General features: G+C 34.9%; 1 protein-coding gene across 6 annotated transcripts in view; it reads right to left on the bottom strand.

Annotated features, from left to right (window-relative positions):
- The window catches only part of SPOPL (speckle type BTB/POZ protein like), a 75,474-nt gene that overhangs the window by 18,428 nt on the left and 38,336 nt on the right, over positions 1-18,710 (bottom strand). For 3 of the 6 annotated variants that reach the window (XM_042948635.1, XM_042948632.1, XM_042948633.1), the window contains exons 2-5: positions 7,163-7,299; positions 6,850-6,971; positions 6,206-6,357; positions 3,999-4,126 (exon numbers count right to left, since the gene is read on the bottom strand). In XM_042948635.1, the coding sequence (XP_042804569.1) occupies positions 3,999-4,126; positions 6,206-6,357; positions 6,850-6,971; positions 7,163-7,240 (480 nt within the window). In that variant the 5' untranslated portion in view covers positions 7,241-7,299. Of the gene's footprint in view, positions 1-3,998; positions 4,127-6,205; positions 6,358-6,849; positions 6,972-7,162; positions 7,300-8,176; positions 8,497-10,075; positions 11,295-11,316; positions 12,083-18,710 lie in introns of those variants that run through there. The other 3 variants (XM_042948636.1, XM_042948634.1, XM_042948638.1) reach the window with 3 other exon arrangements.

Raw genomic sequence — 18,710 nt, 5'->3', positions numbered from 1 at the left:
CAACTGGCATTATTAACCATTTGGAATCATACATATAGAAATCATCTAATCCAATCAACTTATTTTATAAAAAGATTTCAAAGGGAGATCAAAGAAGGTAACTAATGCGTCAATCACACTTCATTCAATACCAAAGGAAGGCTAGACATGTAATTATCAGATTCCTTTTTTTTTTTTTTTTTAAATTCTTGGCACTACACAAATATTTCTTTGGATACATTTTAAAATCAGTAGTACTACTTTGATGCAGTTATGGCTCAAAAAGGATCTATTACAACAATCTTGTGAGATGATTTTCTAAATATAGGAACCAAGATATTGTGTAAACAAATAAATCCAGTAATAAAGTTTCTCTATTCTATTAAGTTTTTAATTATTGAAACTGTTTCTAAAATGACTACACATAAGAAAAAAAGCTTCACTAATCCTTACCTGATTGCTCTTTTACACCATCCACTATAACTTAATGATACTTTAAAAATGTTGGTGTTGATATTGAAGGTTTAGTTAGAGATCAGTTTTTTATCACATAGACAGTATTTCTTTGTTCCTATCAAGCACTACTCTTAAAAATTTGTAAGACAGAAGGAAGTGGATCAGTTCAATTATGTGCATAAAATATGCAGTGGATTTATAAAAATGTTACAACATATTTAATTTAGGAAAGGATTTCTTAAATTCTATTTATTGCCTATTATCCTAACTCAAAATAATATATTTAATGTAAAAATCTTACAAAAATAAAGTGACAGAAGAAATAAAATGATCAATAATTACAGCCATTTAAAAAAAAAATAAAAAAAAAATAATAAAAAAAAAATAATAATTACAGCCATTTTTATCAGGCATAGACACTGATGTTTTATTTTTATTTTGCATATGTAATCATAATTCAGAAGTTATATTATTGACATACACATCTACATAGCATTATTATGCGTACCACAAATGTAAATTAAGAATTAACATTTCATACTGTAAGGGGTATTCAAGGGACTATTTATACGGCAAATTTAATGACCTAATTAAAAACTGATACAGAACAAATTTTAATGATTATTTTCTTGATGCCTATAATTAAGAAATTGGTAAAATTTTAGCTTTTTTTCTAGCACATATTCAAAAACAGGTAATGAACATTCTTACTGTATGGAACCTAGAGTAAAAAATTCAGAAAAAAGTCTGAGATTCTTTCCTACAGTTAAGTGCTGTTCTTTCAAAATAAAAATGCGAAGGTATAATACTCAAAATTGACAAATACTGCAAAGGAAACACTCATTTGAAAGCTCTTTTTAAAATCTGGTTTCAGCTAAACTGTGAGAATATAATTCAGACTAAAGATTAACATGTGCAAACTCTAATCAAACATGACTGCCCTGAAAATCTGGGTCTCCGATAGTGTGGAATAGAGGTGACTATTATTTCTAGTTTGAAAAAATCTCAATTCTCCAAACTAGTTTTAAAACTAGGAATTTACAATAGTTCACAGTGTATAAATTTTGCCACTCTAATCAACTATCTAACCATTCTTCACACTGGCTCCACAGTGAGAAACTTTTCAATAGTCCAATTTCACATCATCTACTAAAATAGTGGGTCTTAGACTTTTTGACTGTCATAGATAGGCATCCTTTTTAAAAATCTGGGTGACAGAAATAGGGTTGTCAACTTTTCATTTTGCCATAAAAGAGCTTTTTTAAAGAATGAAACCTAATTTCCATCCATTATCACAAGTATTTTAAAAAAAAATGATGTCTTGGCAACAAAAAAACAGGATGAGAAAAAAGGTGTGTCCTTCTAAATGAATTAACTTTATGAAAAACTCAATTTATACACACATTCTAACTGTACATGTATAATTTTCTGCAATCAAGAGATGGTATGGGTCTATATGAGATTATTTAAAATCTGTTGGACTTAAAAAAAATGAACTAATCTAAAGTTTTCTATTTCTCATACTTATTCCTCAATTCCTGTCTTCTCCATCACTTTGGGAGGGTATGGGCAGAGCTGTTTACACTACTAGAAATATCTACTCTGGCTACTTGATTCACAATATGGAACTTGCAAGATGAGGTTATTTCTTGCAGAAAAAGGGTAGCACCAAACTGCCTTACCTGTCTACAGCACCACTTGCAGGGGAGGGGGAGGAGGCAGTTCTTTAGGTAGGGCAGTGCAATGCTTCCTCCTCTTCTGCAAGCAGTGCTGGAGGTGCTGTAGAAGGAAGGGCATCAATGAGAGGTATGGAAGAAACGGTGGAGCACATGAGGAATGTTCGTGCCAAGTACTTTTTGCCCACCGATGCTAAATACAGTGCCCAGGGTATAAGTCTCCACATCAGTAAAAAAATATCTATTACAGTCTCCAAAACTGAATACGATCAATGCCAACTTAAAATGTAAGGCATGGAAGGTTATGTTTTTTGAAGTTACTAGCATGTGGATAAAAAATATACTTCAAAAGTTATGTATTGAAAAAAGAGCTTAATTTCAGCCTTCATTCTGAATTTCTTGGTTGACTAGGTTCCAATATAATATACTTAAGAAAATATCTATAAACATAATTTCAATTCTAAAAAAAAGGAATATTTTCTTAAATTTTTGAAATTGGATTGCATAGCTTTTTTTAAGTTCCTTTAAATTAAAAGATTGTACAATTTAAAAAATTAACATGTTGGAATTTAAGAGAACTCCTAAAATTCTGAAGAGTCTATATTAAGTATGCTAAAATTTTTAAATAATATAATCTGTATTTAAGATACTACTCTGAATATATGTCTATTGGCAACAAATGCTTTAGTATTTGTTTTTCAAATTATTTAATGATAAATTCTGCTGAAGACACTTGTGGTATGTGTTTTACCAACCAAATAATTATATTCATAACAAATTTATCCTACAGTTCGTTTAACTTGTCTAAGTGAAAATAAGATGCACTATATTTGCGTTATGTAGTCTCTAGAGCCACATTTCAATTATTTTTCTGACACAGCATAATAACATAAAATTAGTTTATAATGCTGCCATGAAATTTTATACATTTTCTACAAAGAAATTAAAGCTAACTTAATAACAGTTAAGTAACTTATCATGCTTCTAATACATTCATTGATCTAAAATAACTTATTAACATATATCTAACATTGAGTTTACTTGATCATAACCTTTCAATTAAGTTTTCCTATGAAAATTATCAACTACCTTAAACATTTTGATAAACTATGTTACTGATGTATATTCTCTATAAACTGTATTGGTAGATAATATAATCCTTGAAGTCACTCCAAAGAATAATCTCAACAATTTGTACAGACAAGAGCAAATTCCAGCCTCAAATTAAAACAAATCATTACTGTAAATTATTGGCAGGGCTATGTTCATAACTGTTAAAATATGACACTTTATGAAAATAAATAAATCTCACAAGTTTGTCAACAGACATGGGTATATCTTAAAAATTTGGGATGTTATTACTTATAATGCCAATATCTATTTAATTAAATGAACCCAACTGTATAAATATCAAGCTTCTCAATCTTTTCAGGCACTTTCATTATGTATGGATGTACATATTTCAGTCTGTATTCAAACTGATAAGCTACTAATCATGTTTAATATGGTCAACCTGAATATGACAAAAAATAGTGATTACCTATTTCAGAATGAAGAAGATACTTAGAAATTTTCATATAAAGATATACACATCCATAGTCTTTCTAGAAGGAAGAAGTACTTAGTATGTGGTAGTATAACTACCATATATAATTTATAGCTGTAGACATGACAGATTCTTTTCAGAATGGGCTACTTACTATATTGAAGACAATCTAGTCTTACTGGTAAAACATCTACAAATGAAACCTTATCAATTATACTGATTACTGAATTTTAAAAGTATTCGCAATAAAAAAAAAAGTATGCCAATATTGTTCTAGCTTATATTTTTGCTTTATCATTAAATATAACTTTGGAGTTCCTTGAAATAAAAAACGTACCCACCTCACAAAATAATGTAAGCTTGTCATCTGGTAAAAGACCATTAGCTTCATCAAGCAAAAAATCCCTTCGAATGAATTTTTTAAAACCCCAGTCTTTCCCTTGTACAAATCGATATGCTCTTTGGCTTTCTGGTGGAAAACAGAACAGAAGTTTAAACAAAAGAATCATCTAAGAATGTTAATGACAACACAGTTAAATGAATGTACAAAAATAAAACTTGGCCAATACATTCATTATAAAAATTATAGATATGTGTGTTCATAAAATGTCACAAGATTTACATCAGGTAGGACCAGATTGGTTCACAGCACTACTCAGATTTTGGCCATTATCAGTGAGCTCACTTTCAGATTTCTCGATCTCTAAAGCAGAAGAAAAGCCAGATCACATCTCTTGGAGAAGGAAGAGATCTCTCTAACAATGCAGGCTCTTTAATGATGAAAAAGGATCAAAATACACTGGCATAGTCATACTCCTCCTCCTCAGAACCTGATAAGAAAACATAGCTCTCATTTCTTGTTTCTCCCTTTAAAAATGGATGCTCTAAATCACAACGGCATCCTTTAACTTTCCTGGCGCATCTATCCCACCAGGGAAATCCATTAACTGGTAAAAAGAAGCTAAATAAAGTCTCTTATCACCCTAGATCTTTGGACATAATCTCTTCATCCCTAAAAACAACTTTCATAAAAGTCTAAAAGATGGTTTTAGTATAATCTGTAAATGCCTTAATAATGTCAGAGGTAAATGTTTCAAATGTCTAACATACTGGAGAACTGTATATTAAAAAATAAACAAGATCCTCTACAGAAAGTATTCACAATTTGTTATACAAAGAATTAACTGGAGGTGAAAAACCAAAAACAAATTTAATTGAAAGACTCCATGTTACGGGCTGAATGTTTGTTTGTATCTCCTCAAAATTCTTACATTGAAATCCTATCCCCCAATGTGATGGTATTAAGAGGTCAGTGAGGGGCGCCTGGGTGGCTCAGTTTGTTGAGCATTCAACTTCAGCTCAGGTCATGATCTCACCGTCTGTGAGTTGGAGCCCCACATCAGGCTCTGTGTTGACAGCTCAGAGCCTGGAGCCTGCTTCAGATTCTGTGTCTCCCTCTCTCGCTACCCCTCCCCTGCTCACGCTCTCTCTCTCTTCCTCAAAAATAAACATTTAAAACAATTAAAAAAAAAAAGAGACTGGAATTAGAGGAGTTCATAAAGGTGGAGCCCTTATGAATGTGATTAGTGCTTTATAAAAGACACTCCACAAAGCTCCCTAGCTCAATCCGCCATGTGAAGATGCAGCGAGAGAAATCAGTAGTCTACAATCCAGAAGAGGGCCTTCACCAGAACCTGGCCATGCTGGTACTTTGATCTTGTACACTCAGCCTTCATAAGCCAGCCAATCTACAGCACTTTGTTACAGCAACCTAAACTAAGACACTCCACTACTGTAAATGTCAGACACCATGAAAATATATGTGAAACTATGTTATTAATTCAGCAAAAGATAATTTTTAAAAGTGTATTTTAAAAGTTTTTTTTTTTTTGTAATGACATTACTTGATTCTGTGATTCACTTCTAGAAATCACTTAAAATTTAATGTGGCAGTTCATGATATATTTTCTTACTATGCACATTGCATATTTCCTACAATGCTCTTCTTTATGAAGCTCCAGACCACATGGTTTCAGTTGGCTATATATATATGTGAAGCTTGAGATGAATTAAATAGATCTGGAGACTAAGAAAAACTGATTTCTTTTCGGTCAGTGTTTAGTCCACCGCTTAAAAAAATTCTAGTGACAAAATATCAGAACATTCAATCTCCTTTCACACTGTTCCTCAGATTTTATTATCTGGTAAAAACAGCAAGGGAGAAATATTTCCTGAGCACCGATTATATTTGCCAGAAATTGAACCAGGCACCTTGCCCTAAAAGCAACAATTTTTCTAAGTGACAAGTAAATATCATTTTAGGACAAGAAAAAGTAAAATTTTAATATTATTTTTAACAAATTGTACATGTCTTATGAAGTCTAAGATTTAGTAAAACAACCATAACTACACTGAAATTTAAAATTAAATGGCCACATTACATGTTTTAGGTTAAGCAGATTTCAGTGGGGAAAAATATCCTTTCCAGGGAAAAGTATGTAAGTTAACATGTAGTTACTCAGAGACTTCTTTATCCCAAATCACTTACCCATTGCTTTTGTTTCTTCCCTTTTAGCGTTTAGAAGGGAAAATTTGAATTTTGCTCGAACTTCACTTTTTGGGCAGCTGACTAAAAGCAAATATAAGGACAAGTAGTCTTTACTTTCATCATCTAATCCCTTTGGGTTTACCCTCAGGCACCTAAAACAAAACAACAGGCTCATATGGAGGAATATAAAACGCAAAACTCAAAAGAGAGAGGCAATACTGAAATTCGTTGTCAGATAATATCACAACAACACTCCCATCAATATCCCCAGTTCTTTATAATTCTCTATACTTTTAGGAACTTACAAATCTAGTATAAAATTAGACTAATGTCCATGAAGAAACAATAACAGAGGCGCCTGGGTGGACCAGTCGGTTAAGCATCTGACTTCAGCTCAGGTCATGATCTCACAGTTCGTGGGTTTGAGATGCACGTTGGGCTCTGTGCTGACAGCTCAGAGCCTGGAGCCTGCTTCTGATTCTGTGTCTCCCTGTCTCTCTCTGCTCCTCCCCTGCTTACACTCTGTCTCTTTCTCTCTCAAAAACAAACATTAAAAAAACAAACAAACAAAAAAAAACAGTAACAACCAAACTATAAAGTAGATTAAAATAATATCAAAACAAAATTCAAAGCAAAAATCTTACCATTTCATTTTGTCACTGGGGCTAGATGAGAATGTTGAACTTTTTAACACTTCACCCATCTCCTCTCGACAAAAGCTGAAGTTATTAATGGTCCACATGTAGGAAAATTTTACTACTTTAACCTAAGAGATTCAGAAAACTACTTTTACAATGATGACTTATATGCTTTTAGCTTATCACATGTTAAACATCCCATGACTCACTTTTCTTAATACTTGGAATAACTATGACAAAGTGCTTTACAATATTCTCAAAATGCTATAACATTTTTAAGTGACATAACATAAAGTAAGGCATTTTTAACAGCATGTACCTGTGTATAACACCAGCTTTCTGCTATAGGACCAGTAGACATATCTCCAGGGAGAGGTGGGGTAGGTTCCCGGGACATTGCCACTTTATTGCAGTCTTCCAAGATTTATGCAATATCCCACACAGATGAATACTTTACTACAAAGAAAAGAAGTTTCACTGCTGATGAAAAAGTTTGGATCAAGATAGTACTTCAACAATCATAAAACAATTACTTTCTCAAATTTGATTATGAGGGAACATGCAAGGATTTCATTATTTCAATAATTAAAAAAAAATCATAACCCTTTGGGACATATAACACTTAAAATCTAAACAAACAGAATGCTTATAGATAAGACATTATTTTATAAAGGTATATTTATCAAAATACCACAAATCAATAAATAACCTACATATACACATAAAATCACAAAATAACATGTAAGCTTACCGGCAACAATTACAATTTAGCCTTGAACGAGGCAGGGGTTAGACCTCCAAGCAGTCTAAAATCCACCTATATGACTCCCCAAAACTTAACTACTCATGGCCTAATGTTTACCAGAACACTTACCAATAACATGTTGATTAACACATATTTTGTATATGTGTTTTATACTGTATTCTTCTAATAAATTAAGCCAGAGAAAATGTTATTAAGAAAATCATAAGAGAAAATACATTTACTGTACTATATTTATCAAAGAAGAATCTGCAAGTAAGTGGACAGTTTAAACCCACGTTTTTCAAGGGTCAACTTTAATATCTGATTCACCTTTCTTCATCTTTTCATTGATATATTCACAAAAATCTAAAGGGTTGCAAAGTTAGAACAGTCCTGAAAACTACAAATATTAGTCACTCATCTGTCAAAGTTTTGGCCAACTAAAACAAAGAGTGAGAACTCAGAGGCAATGCTGTATTAAGAAGAATTACACAGATTTCCACAGAAGTCCACCTATATCTCAGACTAACAGGTGTCTCTGTTAATATTTTGTTCCTATCAGAGTGCCCCCTACTACATAATATGTACCTTATCATAAAATTTCTTCCTCGTTAGCTGTTCTCATACTACATTCACTTGGGCATATAATTAATTCAGCATAACTTGGCCAGGACATTTGTAACTGGAGAGTGATACTTTGCAACTTGGAAGGTCTATAAAAGAAAGAGGAGAAACCCAAGAGCTACATAGGTAGTATAGTTTGCAGGGGTGTGGGTGAGGATGTTTGAAGCTTACATTCAAACATAGGAACACCATCCAGAATTCAAAAGGAAATATTTGTTTTGTGTCTACAACCAATGTAACAATAGTACAAAACAAGAAAACAAAGACTGAAGAAAACTATGGGAAAGATGCACAGAAACAAAAAGACCTACAAAAGGTATGAAAAAATGTAGATGTACAAATGAAGAAGTATGTTATAAATTTGCACCAGAAATAAACAATGAAAATACAAAACTACCACTGAGATATACTGCTGTGAAATTCAAAGTGAGAAAAAAATGTTATAAGTATACATGTGTTCCTTTAAAGGAACAAAAATCAAGATGGCCCTATTTTTCTCCACATTGTTAAATGTCTGAAAGTAACAGGAAAATTACTAAAGAGTTCTAAGTGAAAAAGAGCTGTAGCACAAGGACTCTACATTCTATCATGTTTTTATTCACGTTTAGAGCAGCAAAAATTCATTTCCAGATGTGTGAAATATGTAAACCACCTCCATAGCTATTTGGTGAAGGAATGAATTCACTCAAGTTATTTTTCTGCCAAAGACAGATGAATTAAAAGTAAAAAAAGAAAAAAAACCTCCACTATGATGCTAAGTTCTGATTTTTAAACCTCTGAACATGTACAACAAATCTATAATGTTTTAAAACTGTAGAGACATGCAAAAAAAGCTTTTAGAACACTGTAACAAAATAAGTGAATAAAATATTAAGTAAAATTATGAAATAATTGGAAATCTATATATGAAAGGGTGACATTCATCTGACCCTCAGATTAAGAAACAGCTGATTCAAATGAAAAGTCAGGTTTGTGGGGGGAAAAAAACTACCAACTTAAATGACTCAAAGTTTAGTTTAAAAGGAAGAAAACCTGACAGATAAATTGTAATTCATTCATCCACTGGTAACTACTATTTATAATATGCTCTTCAAGCATAGGAAACATGTTGGGGCAAAAACATAAACTAGTAAATAAATAAGACAATAAATTATAGTAAATGAAACTAAAAGGAAACAAAGAAACAGGAAAAGTAATTGTTATGCAACAGCTGAAAATTCTTCAATTAGGTACTGAGAAAATCAGTTAAGTCGGCTCTGAAGGGTAGATATTTGAGTTGAGAACTAAAAGATAAAAAACAGCTGAGACACATCAAGGAAAGGTGTCTATCAGAGAGTAGAAAGAACAGCCAACGCCAAGGCCCTAGTTCAGGAAAGAATTTGATCAAATTTCAGGAAAAGGAAGGAGTCCAATGTGGTTGATGTCACTGATGGATTTTTCAGCATAATTTAGACAGTAAGATCAGAATTAGAGTGAAAATACTTCAAATGGAACAGTTTTAAAATTAATTCTTTATGATTAGACTGTTTATGTAATTTCTCTTTAAAAATTTTTTTTGAATGTTTATTTTTGTGAGAGAGACACACCATGAGTGGGGGAGGGGGAGGCAGAGGAGGTGGGGGAGAGAAGGGGGGAGGGAGAGAGAGAGGGAGGGAGGGAGGGAGGGAGTCTGAAGCAGGCTTCAGGTTCTGAACTGTCAGCACAGAGCCGGACTCAGAACTTGAACTCAAGTACAGTGAGATCATGCCCCCTGAGCCGAAGTAGGCATGACCTGAGCCGAAGTCATATGCTTAACCGACTGAGCCACCCAGGCACCCCTGTAATTTCCTTTTTAAATTATGGCATGTATACTAACACACTCACCCAAATGTATTTATATTTATGTAAGTTCCTCACATACAAGAAGTTCTTATCATGTGATGTACCTGCAGGACAGCACAATGGGAGAATCAGCAAGGTAGGCAGGCAAGAAAGTGAGAATAATAACACTAGGAATACTCTACCAGGAGTATTTAAAAGTTATTAGTATTAAAGGAGAGGTGTGAAAACCAAGTGGATGTTCCTTAACTAAACAAGCAAAAATAGAATAGAGATGAATGATGGCAGAAGAATGCCTCAAAGAAAAGGGAATATATAATTTAAGAGCATTGCCCATTGTCACTTCAACAAGAATTACTCATTTCTGATAAAAATCAGATACTCCCCTTAGGTACCTCCAAGTTGTTACCTTCAATTGCTTTTACAAACCACAAATGGTTATTTTTATTTGAAAACAGAACAGCAAACAGGCAATCATAACAAGATCACTAACAGAACACTATCATTTTAAAGATATTAGTTCTCCTTACATACTTAAGAGCATTTATTAAGGTATAATTTACATATCACAAAATTCACCCATTACAGATGAATGATTTTTAGTGAATTTATACAGCTGTGCACTCATCAATATAAAACAGTTTTAGAATTCACCCATCATCCCAAGAGATCCTTCCTACCCCCAAATTTAGGCAATCTGTTTTCTACAGTTAGACTTTACCTAGATACCTAAATACAATTGTACAATATGTAGTTCTAGTTGACTTCTGCTTTTTTTCCCTGAATATGTTACAGTTTCCTGCTTCCTGTCTCATAATTTTTGGCTGAAAGCTGGACATTTTGATTAATACACTGTAGCAACTCTGGATTCTGAATTGAGTTACTGTGGGTTGTTGTTGTTGTTGTTTTTAGTAACTTGCCTGGACTCAACTGCAGTGTCTGTTGCCACCATACCGTCTGGATGCTGATGTCCCTGCTTGGCTTTTTCTTCTTCTTCTCTTTGCCTGGTTAAGCAAACCTCGCAGATTGCCCCCTTCCTTCACACTGAGTTTGCTAGTTTTCACTGACAAAACCACAGGTTCCCTGCTCCCTGCCCAAAATCAAATCACCTGATCTGGCAGCCAAGCTGCTGTTTTCCTGGCAGGCCCCAGACTGATAAAACTATCACTTTTGCCTACTGGTCTAGGAGTGGAAATAGAACAGAAAGTGGAGCTGGATGTTTCTCTTAAACAAATTCATAGTTAGTAAATGTACTAAAAATGTACTGAAAAAATTATCAGACTTACCTATTAGAAATATGGGAAAGGGCCCTGTCCTAGTTAATAGCTTTTGCCAGTTGGTTCTGAAGCGAGCTGATAAACCTTTATGAACAATTTCAAAAACATAAACCAAGAAAAGTATTTGCATTCCAGGATAGCACATGAGGGGTTAATTTCCCTATGACATAAGAAATTCCTGAAAATTAGAAAAAGTCAAGAATACTAATAATTCACAGAAAAAGAACTTTACTCATGACTGAATACAAATTAAAAGAAAATTAAGAAGTCATTTTGTAACCTATCAGACTGGCAAAAACAATCCAAAAAATTGTGACAATATAAGGACAGGCACTCTCATACGTTTCTAGTGGGAATATAAATTATAAAGTTGTTTTAATAATCTCCCTTCTCATTTTTTTATGGTGAAATTCCTGGAAAAGAAGAGAAGGAAATAATGCTAATAAGCCACTAATTCTGTAAGTTTGAAAATACCTATAGCATTACTTGATGACCAAGAAAACAATTTATACCATTTCTGGTGGCTAAGAAAAAATTTAACCTCATTTGTAATCAATAAAATACAAAAAGAACACATATAATTTTTTACTTATAGTATGGTCAAAGATTATTTAAATCATTAATCTCTACCACCAGCAAAACTGCAGAGATGCAGACATTACTGATAAGCCTGTTTGTGAAACAATTTTACCATTAATATCAAAAGAAATTCTTTATCAGATTCAGCCTAGAAATTTTATCACAATATTACAACTGTGGAGAAAGAGAATTAAGTATTAACACAGTATGTTTCTATGATCTACATGGAGAAGTATGAAACTATTAAGAGTATTAAATTTTCTTAATGACAGGGAAAGTATTCAAGATCTGTAGGATGTGTATGTACACAAAATTTTTAATAATACATTTAATAATATATAATTTTATATACCTATGAAAATATGCCTAAAAGGATCTCACTTTTATAAATATAAGTAGCATATAGAGTTAATACACATGCACGAAGAAAAACAGATTGGCACATAGATGCACTTAATTGTACCTTATCAGTGTAATGTCAACACTGATAAGGTGTACACCTAAATATTAATAGAGTCCATGTCTGGGTGGTGAGATTTTTATATTAAAAAAATTTAAGTCATATTTTTAAAAATAGAAAATACAATTGTTTGCATACCATACAAACCCACAGAAAACATGTGTGTGAGTATATGTATCACTTTCCAAGTAGTAGAGATTGAGAAATGTTCCAAGAAGATGGTAGGTCAAAGAAAATTTTAATGTAACCTTTAATGTTTAAATTTTCATAAGAAGACCAACTAATTTAATATTAATAAAATACATAAATAGGGGTGCCTGGGTGGCTCGGTCGGTTGAGCATTCAACTTTGGCTCAGGTCATGATCTCAACGGCTCATGAGTTCATCATGCCTGGCGTCTGGCTCTGTGCTGACAGCTCAGAGCCTGGAGCCTGCTTCAGAATCTGTGTCTCCCTCTCTCTCTGCCTCTCCTCTGCATGCATTTGGTCTTTCTCTCAAAAATAAAAAAACAAAAAAAAAATTTTTTTTAAAAAGCAACATAAATACATTTAAAAAACCAGAAGAGTAAAAGAAAGTTCTTTAATGCCTCTTCAAGAGTTATTACTCTCTTCGAGCCAAAGCATAAGAGACTGTTAAAAACTGAGAACAAACTGAGGGTTGATGGGGGGTGGGAGGGAGGGTAGAGTGGGTGATGGGTATTGAGGAGGGCACCTTTTGGGATGAGCACTGGGTGTTGTATGGAAACCAATTTGACAGTAAATTTCATATATTAAAAAAAAAAAAAGAGTTATTACTCTCTTCAAGTGTACTCACAGCATAATTCATATATAAACGCCAACTAGAGGTACCTGGGTGGCTCAGTTGGTTAAGCGACCAACTCTCTGATTTCAGCTCAGGTCATGATCTTGCAGTTAGTGAGACTGAGCTCTGTGACAGGCTCTGTGCTGACAGCATGAAGCCTGCTTGGGATTCTGTCTCTCCCTTACTGTCTCTGCCCCTCCCCCACTCACGCACACATATGTACTCTCTCTCAAAATAAACATTTAAAGAAAGCCAACTAAATAAAAGGCTACAAAGATTTTTGCTTTTTTTTCCCAACTACTCCTATAAATGATGCAGTCATGGAATGGGGGTATGAGAATGCTGGTGAGCAGGCTGTATTTGTGAGTCCTTACAAGACATCATGTACCTTGCGAAAATGACCAGATAGGTTAGAAAGATTACTTTAAAGATTGTAGATAATCAGAAAATGGTTGAAACCTGGAGCCAGTCTATACTCTTTCTATGGAATCGGCTACCCCTTCTGAGTTTAGAGAGCTGAAACAGCTCATACCTATTTGGTCCAGCTCTCATTTTATAGCTGAGGAGCAAGGCAAGAAAAATGGACTAGAGAAATAAACTAAGTTTATACTGTTAGATGAATAGTAGAAGATAGAAAAAGATCTCCCAATATCCATTTCAGTGCTCTTTCCAGTATTCTATTTTTAGTTCTCAAACAAACAAACAAACAAAAAACCAAAAAAAAAAAAACAAAAAAAAAAACCCCACAGTAGACTATCAACTACATCCGGGACATTCAGGACACCCTAATCTTGTTATTGCAGAAATGCTTACAGGAAGAGAGAGCAAAACTAAAATAAGTACTGAAGAATAGTCCAAGATAATCAACACACATTAGTAAATACATAAAAGTTTCTTCCACATTACATACATGCTTTTCAAAATTTTTAGTGTAAAACTTATAGCATAAGTTTTACTTATTAAAGGAAATTAAGTACAGGAGTTAAGATGGCAGAGCAGCAAGAGAACCCTATGCTTGCTTTGTCTCCTGAACACAGCTAGATAAGTATCAAGTCATTCTGAACACTCAGAAAATTGATCTAAGTGCTAAGAGGAAAAAAAAACTGCACAACTAGAGGGAGAAAAGAAGCCAAATTGTGGAAGGTAGCGGGGGAGGAGACATGATTTTTGGGGGTGGGAAAGAATTACAAGTGCTGCGAGGAAAGTGAGCCCTGATCAGGAAGAAAGGAGAGAAAAAGAGAGAGAGAGCAGGGAGCAGGGCACTGTACAAGAAAAACTTCCCCAAAACCACGGACAGGGAAAACAAGAGGAGCTAATTATCACAATACAAGCAGTGGAGCTTAAAGTCTGAAGTTTTAGAAGTTATGCCATCAGTGGGTAGAGTGTGGTGTTTGTAGAGGTGCTCCTGTGGAGGAGGGCAGAGGCCCAGGAGCAGATAGCATGGTCTGAGAATTCCCTGGGTCATACTAGGTGAGACAGTTCCCTTTCTTGGAGTGCGTTTAGGAGAGGTGGCACTGCCTCTCCAGGGACAAAAGCCAGCAGGCACCATTGAGCTACCCCATTCATTAGCTAGGTACAGAGGCACCTGCTGATCGCAGCTAACCTGGACACTGGCTTTTTGCTGAGCTTTTACTGTAAGCTCCAAGCCCCTGCACGTTCATGTGACTGCCCTTCTGGGACAACCCTTCTGGGACAACCCAGCACCAGCCACAGTATGGCAACATCCTCCCCTAGATGATCAACACCCGTCTGTAAGGTTTGGAGTTTTGAAACCCAGCCAACGTCCCTGGGATAAAACACAGGAGGACTGCACTGCAGGTACGCAGAGGGCTCAGACACAGTGTGAAGAGAGGGATCTGAGGGATGCCTAGGACAAGCAAGGAAAGGAGAGATTGTTTGTTCTTCTCTGAGGGCTTCCTGAACAGTGGCAGGCATGAAATCCCCTCTTCTGGGGATGAGAGATCTGGCTAACACCATTTTTATCCCCTGCCATCAGCAGGGATGGACTTCAGTGAGCAGCACAGTGCCACAGCGGATGTTTTGGTGTCATACACCAAGCCCCGCCCCACTGCGCTCTGCAGGTGTTTCTGAACTAGGGCAAGTGTACCTGAGGGTCAGAGCAGCAACAGGCCCCTCCCCACAGAAGACCAGCACAAACCTCCAATGGACCAAGTCTAGTGACCATACTGTGCTGCAAAGCTTCAGCTCTAGGGGAAATAGGATCTAGCCTATTTTAACAAGCAGACCATAACACACCAAGTTAAAACTCACCAAATACTAGACAAGGTCCAAATACTTCCCACTGCAGGCAAGGAGAAACTCTGTAGAAGACTGACCTGAGGGAAAGAGCAGCCAAAACACAGCAGCAGAGTATACACAGCATATACCAGAAACACTTCCTAAAGTGCCAGGCCCTGAACAGCATATGACTTAATATAGCCATTACTCTCAGAAGCAGGAAACATAACAGCCTTTTCTAACACACAGAAGACAGAGGCCTAGGATGAATGCCAAGACAGAGGAACTCATCCCAAAAGAAAGAAAAACAGATCGTGGCCAGAAATCTAATCAAAACAGATATAAGTAATATGCCTGAACCAGAATATAAAACAATTGTTAAGGATACTAGCTGGGCTTGAGAAAAGCATAGAAAACACCATGGAGCCACTTACCACAGAGATAAAAGACCTAAAAACTAGTCAGACTGAAATAAAAACATTCTCTGAGATGTAAAACTGACTGGATGTAATGACCACAAAGATGGAGGAAGCAGCAGAACGAATAAGTGATACAGAAGATAAAATTATGGAAAATAATGAAGCTGGAAAGAAGAGGGAAAGAAAAATAATGGATCACAAATATAGACTTAGGGAACTCAGCGACTCCATAAAGTGTACTAACATTCAAATCATAGGAGTCCCAGGAGAATAGAGAGAAAAAGGGGCAGGCAGAAGGCTTATTTGAGCTACTTAGAGCTGAAAACTTCCCTTAATCTGGGGAAGGAAAGAGACACCAAATCCAAGAGGCACTGAGAATTCCCATTAAAAGCAACAAAAGCAAACCAAAACCAAGACATATGGTAGTAAAATCTGCAGGATACAGAGATAAGGAAATAATCCTGAAAGCAGCAAGGGAAAAGAAATCCCCATCTACAAGGGAAGACAAATAAGGTTAGCAGCAGATCTCTCCACAGAAACATAGCAGGGCCAGAAGGGAGTGGCATAATATATTCAACGTGCTGAATGGGAAACATATACAGCTAAGAATACTTTTTCAGCAAGTAGGAGAGATAAAGAGTTTCCCCAAAAAACAAAAACTAAAGGAGCTCATAACTACTAAATTAGCCTTGCAAGAAATATTAAAGGGGATTTTTTTTCCAGGAGGGAGGGGGGAAGCAAAAAAAGATAGCAAGGAACAGAGAAAATCTCCAGAACCACTGATTTTACAGGTAATACAATGGCACTAAATTCAATGGAACTAAATTCACTAAATATCAATGGACTAAATGCTCCAATCAAAAGACAAAGGGTATCAAAATGGCTAAAAAAACGAACCCATCTATATGGCACCTATAAGAGCATTTTAAACCTAAAGACACCTGCAGGTTGGAAGAGACAGGATGGAGAAACATCTATCATGCAAATGGATGTCAAAAGAAAGCCAGAGTAGCCATACTTCTTTCAAACTAGATTTTAAACCAAAGAATGTAACAAGAGAAGAAGGGTACTATATCAAAATAAACATGTCTATCCAACAAAGAAGATCTAGCAATTGTAAATATTTACACCCCAACTTGGAAGTATTTAAATATATAAATCAGTTAATAACAAACATAAAAAAGCTTATTGATAATAATAATAGTAGGAGTCTCTAACACCCCACTTACAACAATAGATCATCTAAGCAAAAAATCAACAGGTAAACAATGGCTTGACAGACATTGGACCAAATGGACTTAACAGACATATTCAGAACTGTCATCCTAAAGGAGAATACACATTCTTTCCAAGTATACACATGGAACATTCTCCAGAACTGATCACAGACTGGATCAGAAATCAGTACAAAAAGATTGAAATCATACCACACATATTTTCAGATCAAAACACTATGAAACTTGAAGTCAACCACAAGAAAAAATTTGGAAAGACCACCAATACATGGAGATTAAACAACACCCTACTAAAGAATGAATGTATTAATCAGGAAGTTAAAGAAGAAATAAAGAAATACATGGAAGCAAATGAAAATAAAAACGTGACAGTCCAAAACCTTTGGGATGTGACCAAAGTGGTCAAAAAAAGGAAGCACATAGCAATATAGGCCTACCTCAAGAAGCAAGAAAGTCTCAAATATACAACCTAACCTTATACCTAAAGCAGGTAGAAAAGGAACATCAAATAAAGCCTAAAGCCAGCAGAAGAAGGGATATAATAACGATGAGAGCAGAAATAAATGATATAGAAACAACAACAAAAAAGACCAGTAAAACAGATCAACAAAACTAAGAGCTGGTGGTTCTTTGAAAGAACAAAATTGATAAACCCCGAGCCAGACCTATCAAAAAGAAAAGAGAAAGGACCCTAATAAATATGGAAAAAATAAACAAAAATGAAAGTGGAGAGATCACAACCAACACACAGAAACACAATTATAAAAGAATATTACGAAAAATTGGATGCCAACAAACTGCAATTTGGAAGAAATGACCAAATTCCTAGAAACTCACAAACTACCCAAACTGAAACAGAAAGAAATAGAAAATCTGAACAGATAAATAAACAGCATAGAAAACAAAAAAACCATCACAACAAACAAAACGCCAGGGCCAGATGTCTTCCCAGGGGAATTCTACCAGACATTTAAAGAAGAATTAATACCTATCCTTCTCAAACTGTTCCAAAAAATAAAAATGGAAGGAAAACTTCCAAACTCATTCTATGTGGTCAGCATTACCTTGAACCAAAGAACTGCTAGAACAAAGTAGGATATAAAATCAACGTACAGAAAACCATTGCATTTCTATAAATCAATAATGAAGCAGCAGAAAGAGAAATCAAGGAACTGATCCCTTTTACAGTTGTACGAAAAACCATAAGGTATGTAGGAATAAACCTAACCAAAGAGGTGAAAGATCCGTACTCTGAAAACTACAAAACATTTATGAAAGAAACTGAAGATGACACAAAGAATGGAAAAACATTCCATGCTCATGGATTGGAAGAACAAGTATTGCTAATGTCTATACTCCCAAGCAATCTACACATTTAATGCACTCTTTATCAAAATATCAACAGCATTTTTTGCACAGCTAGAACAATCATAAAGTTTGTATGGAACCACAAAAGACCCCAAATAGCCAAAGCAATCTTGAAATGGAAAAGCAATGCTGGAGGCATCACCATTTGGGACTTTAAGCTCTATTACAAAGCTGTAGTCATCAAGACAATATGGTACTGAATACAAAATTATTCATTTCGTGTTCATAAAAAGTAAGGAAGTACTGATATATACTACAACATGGATGAACCACAAATACGATGCTAAGTGCAAAAAGCCAGAC

The sequence above is a fragment of the Panthera leo genome, chromosome C1 (assembly GCF_018350215.1).
Source record: "Panthera leo isolate Ple1 chromosome C1, P.leo_Ple1_pat1.1, whole genome shotgun sequence".
NCBI classification, from domain to species: domain Eukaryota; kingdom Metazoa; phylum Chordata; class Mammalia; order Carnivora; family Felidae; genus Panthera; species Panthera leo.
The sequence above is the reverse complement of the archived record's forward strand: the minus strand, read 5'-3'. Positions and strand labels throughout refer to the sequence as shown.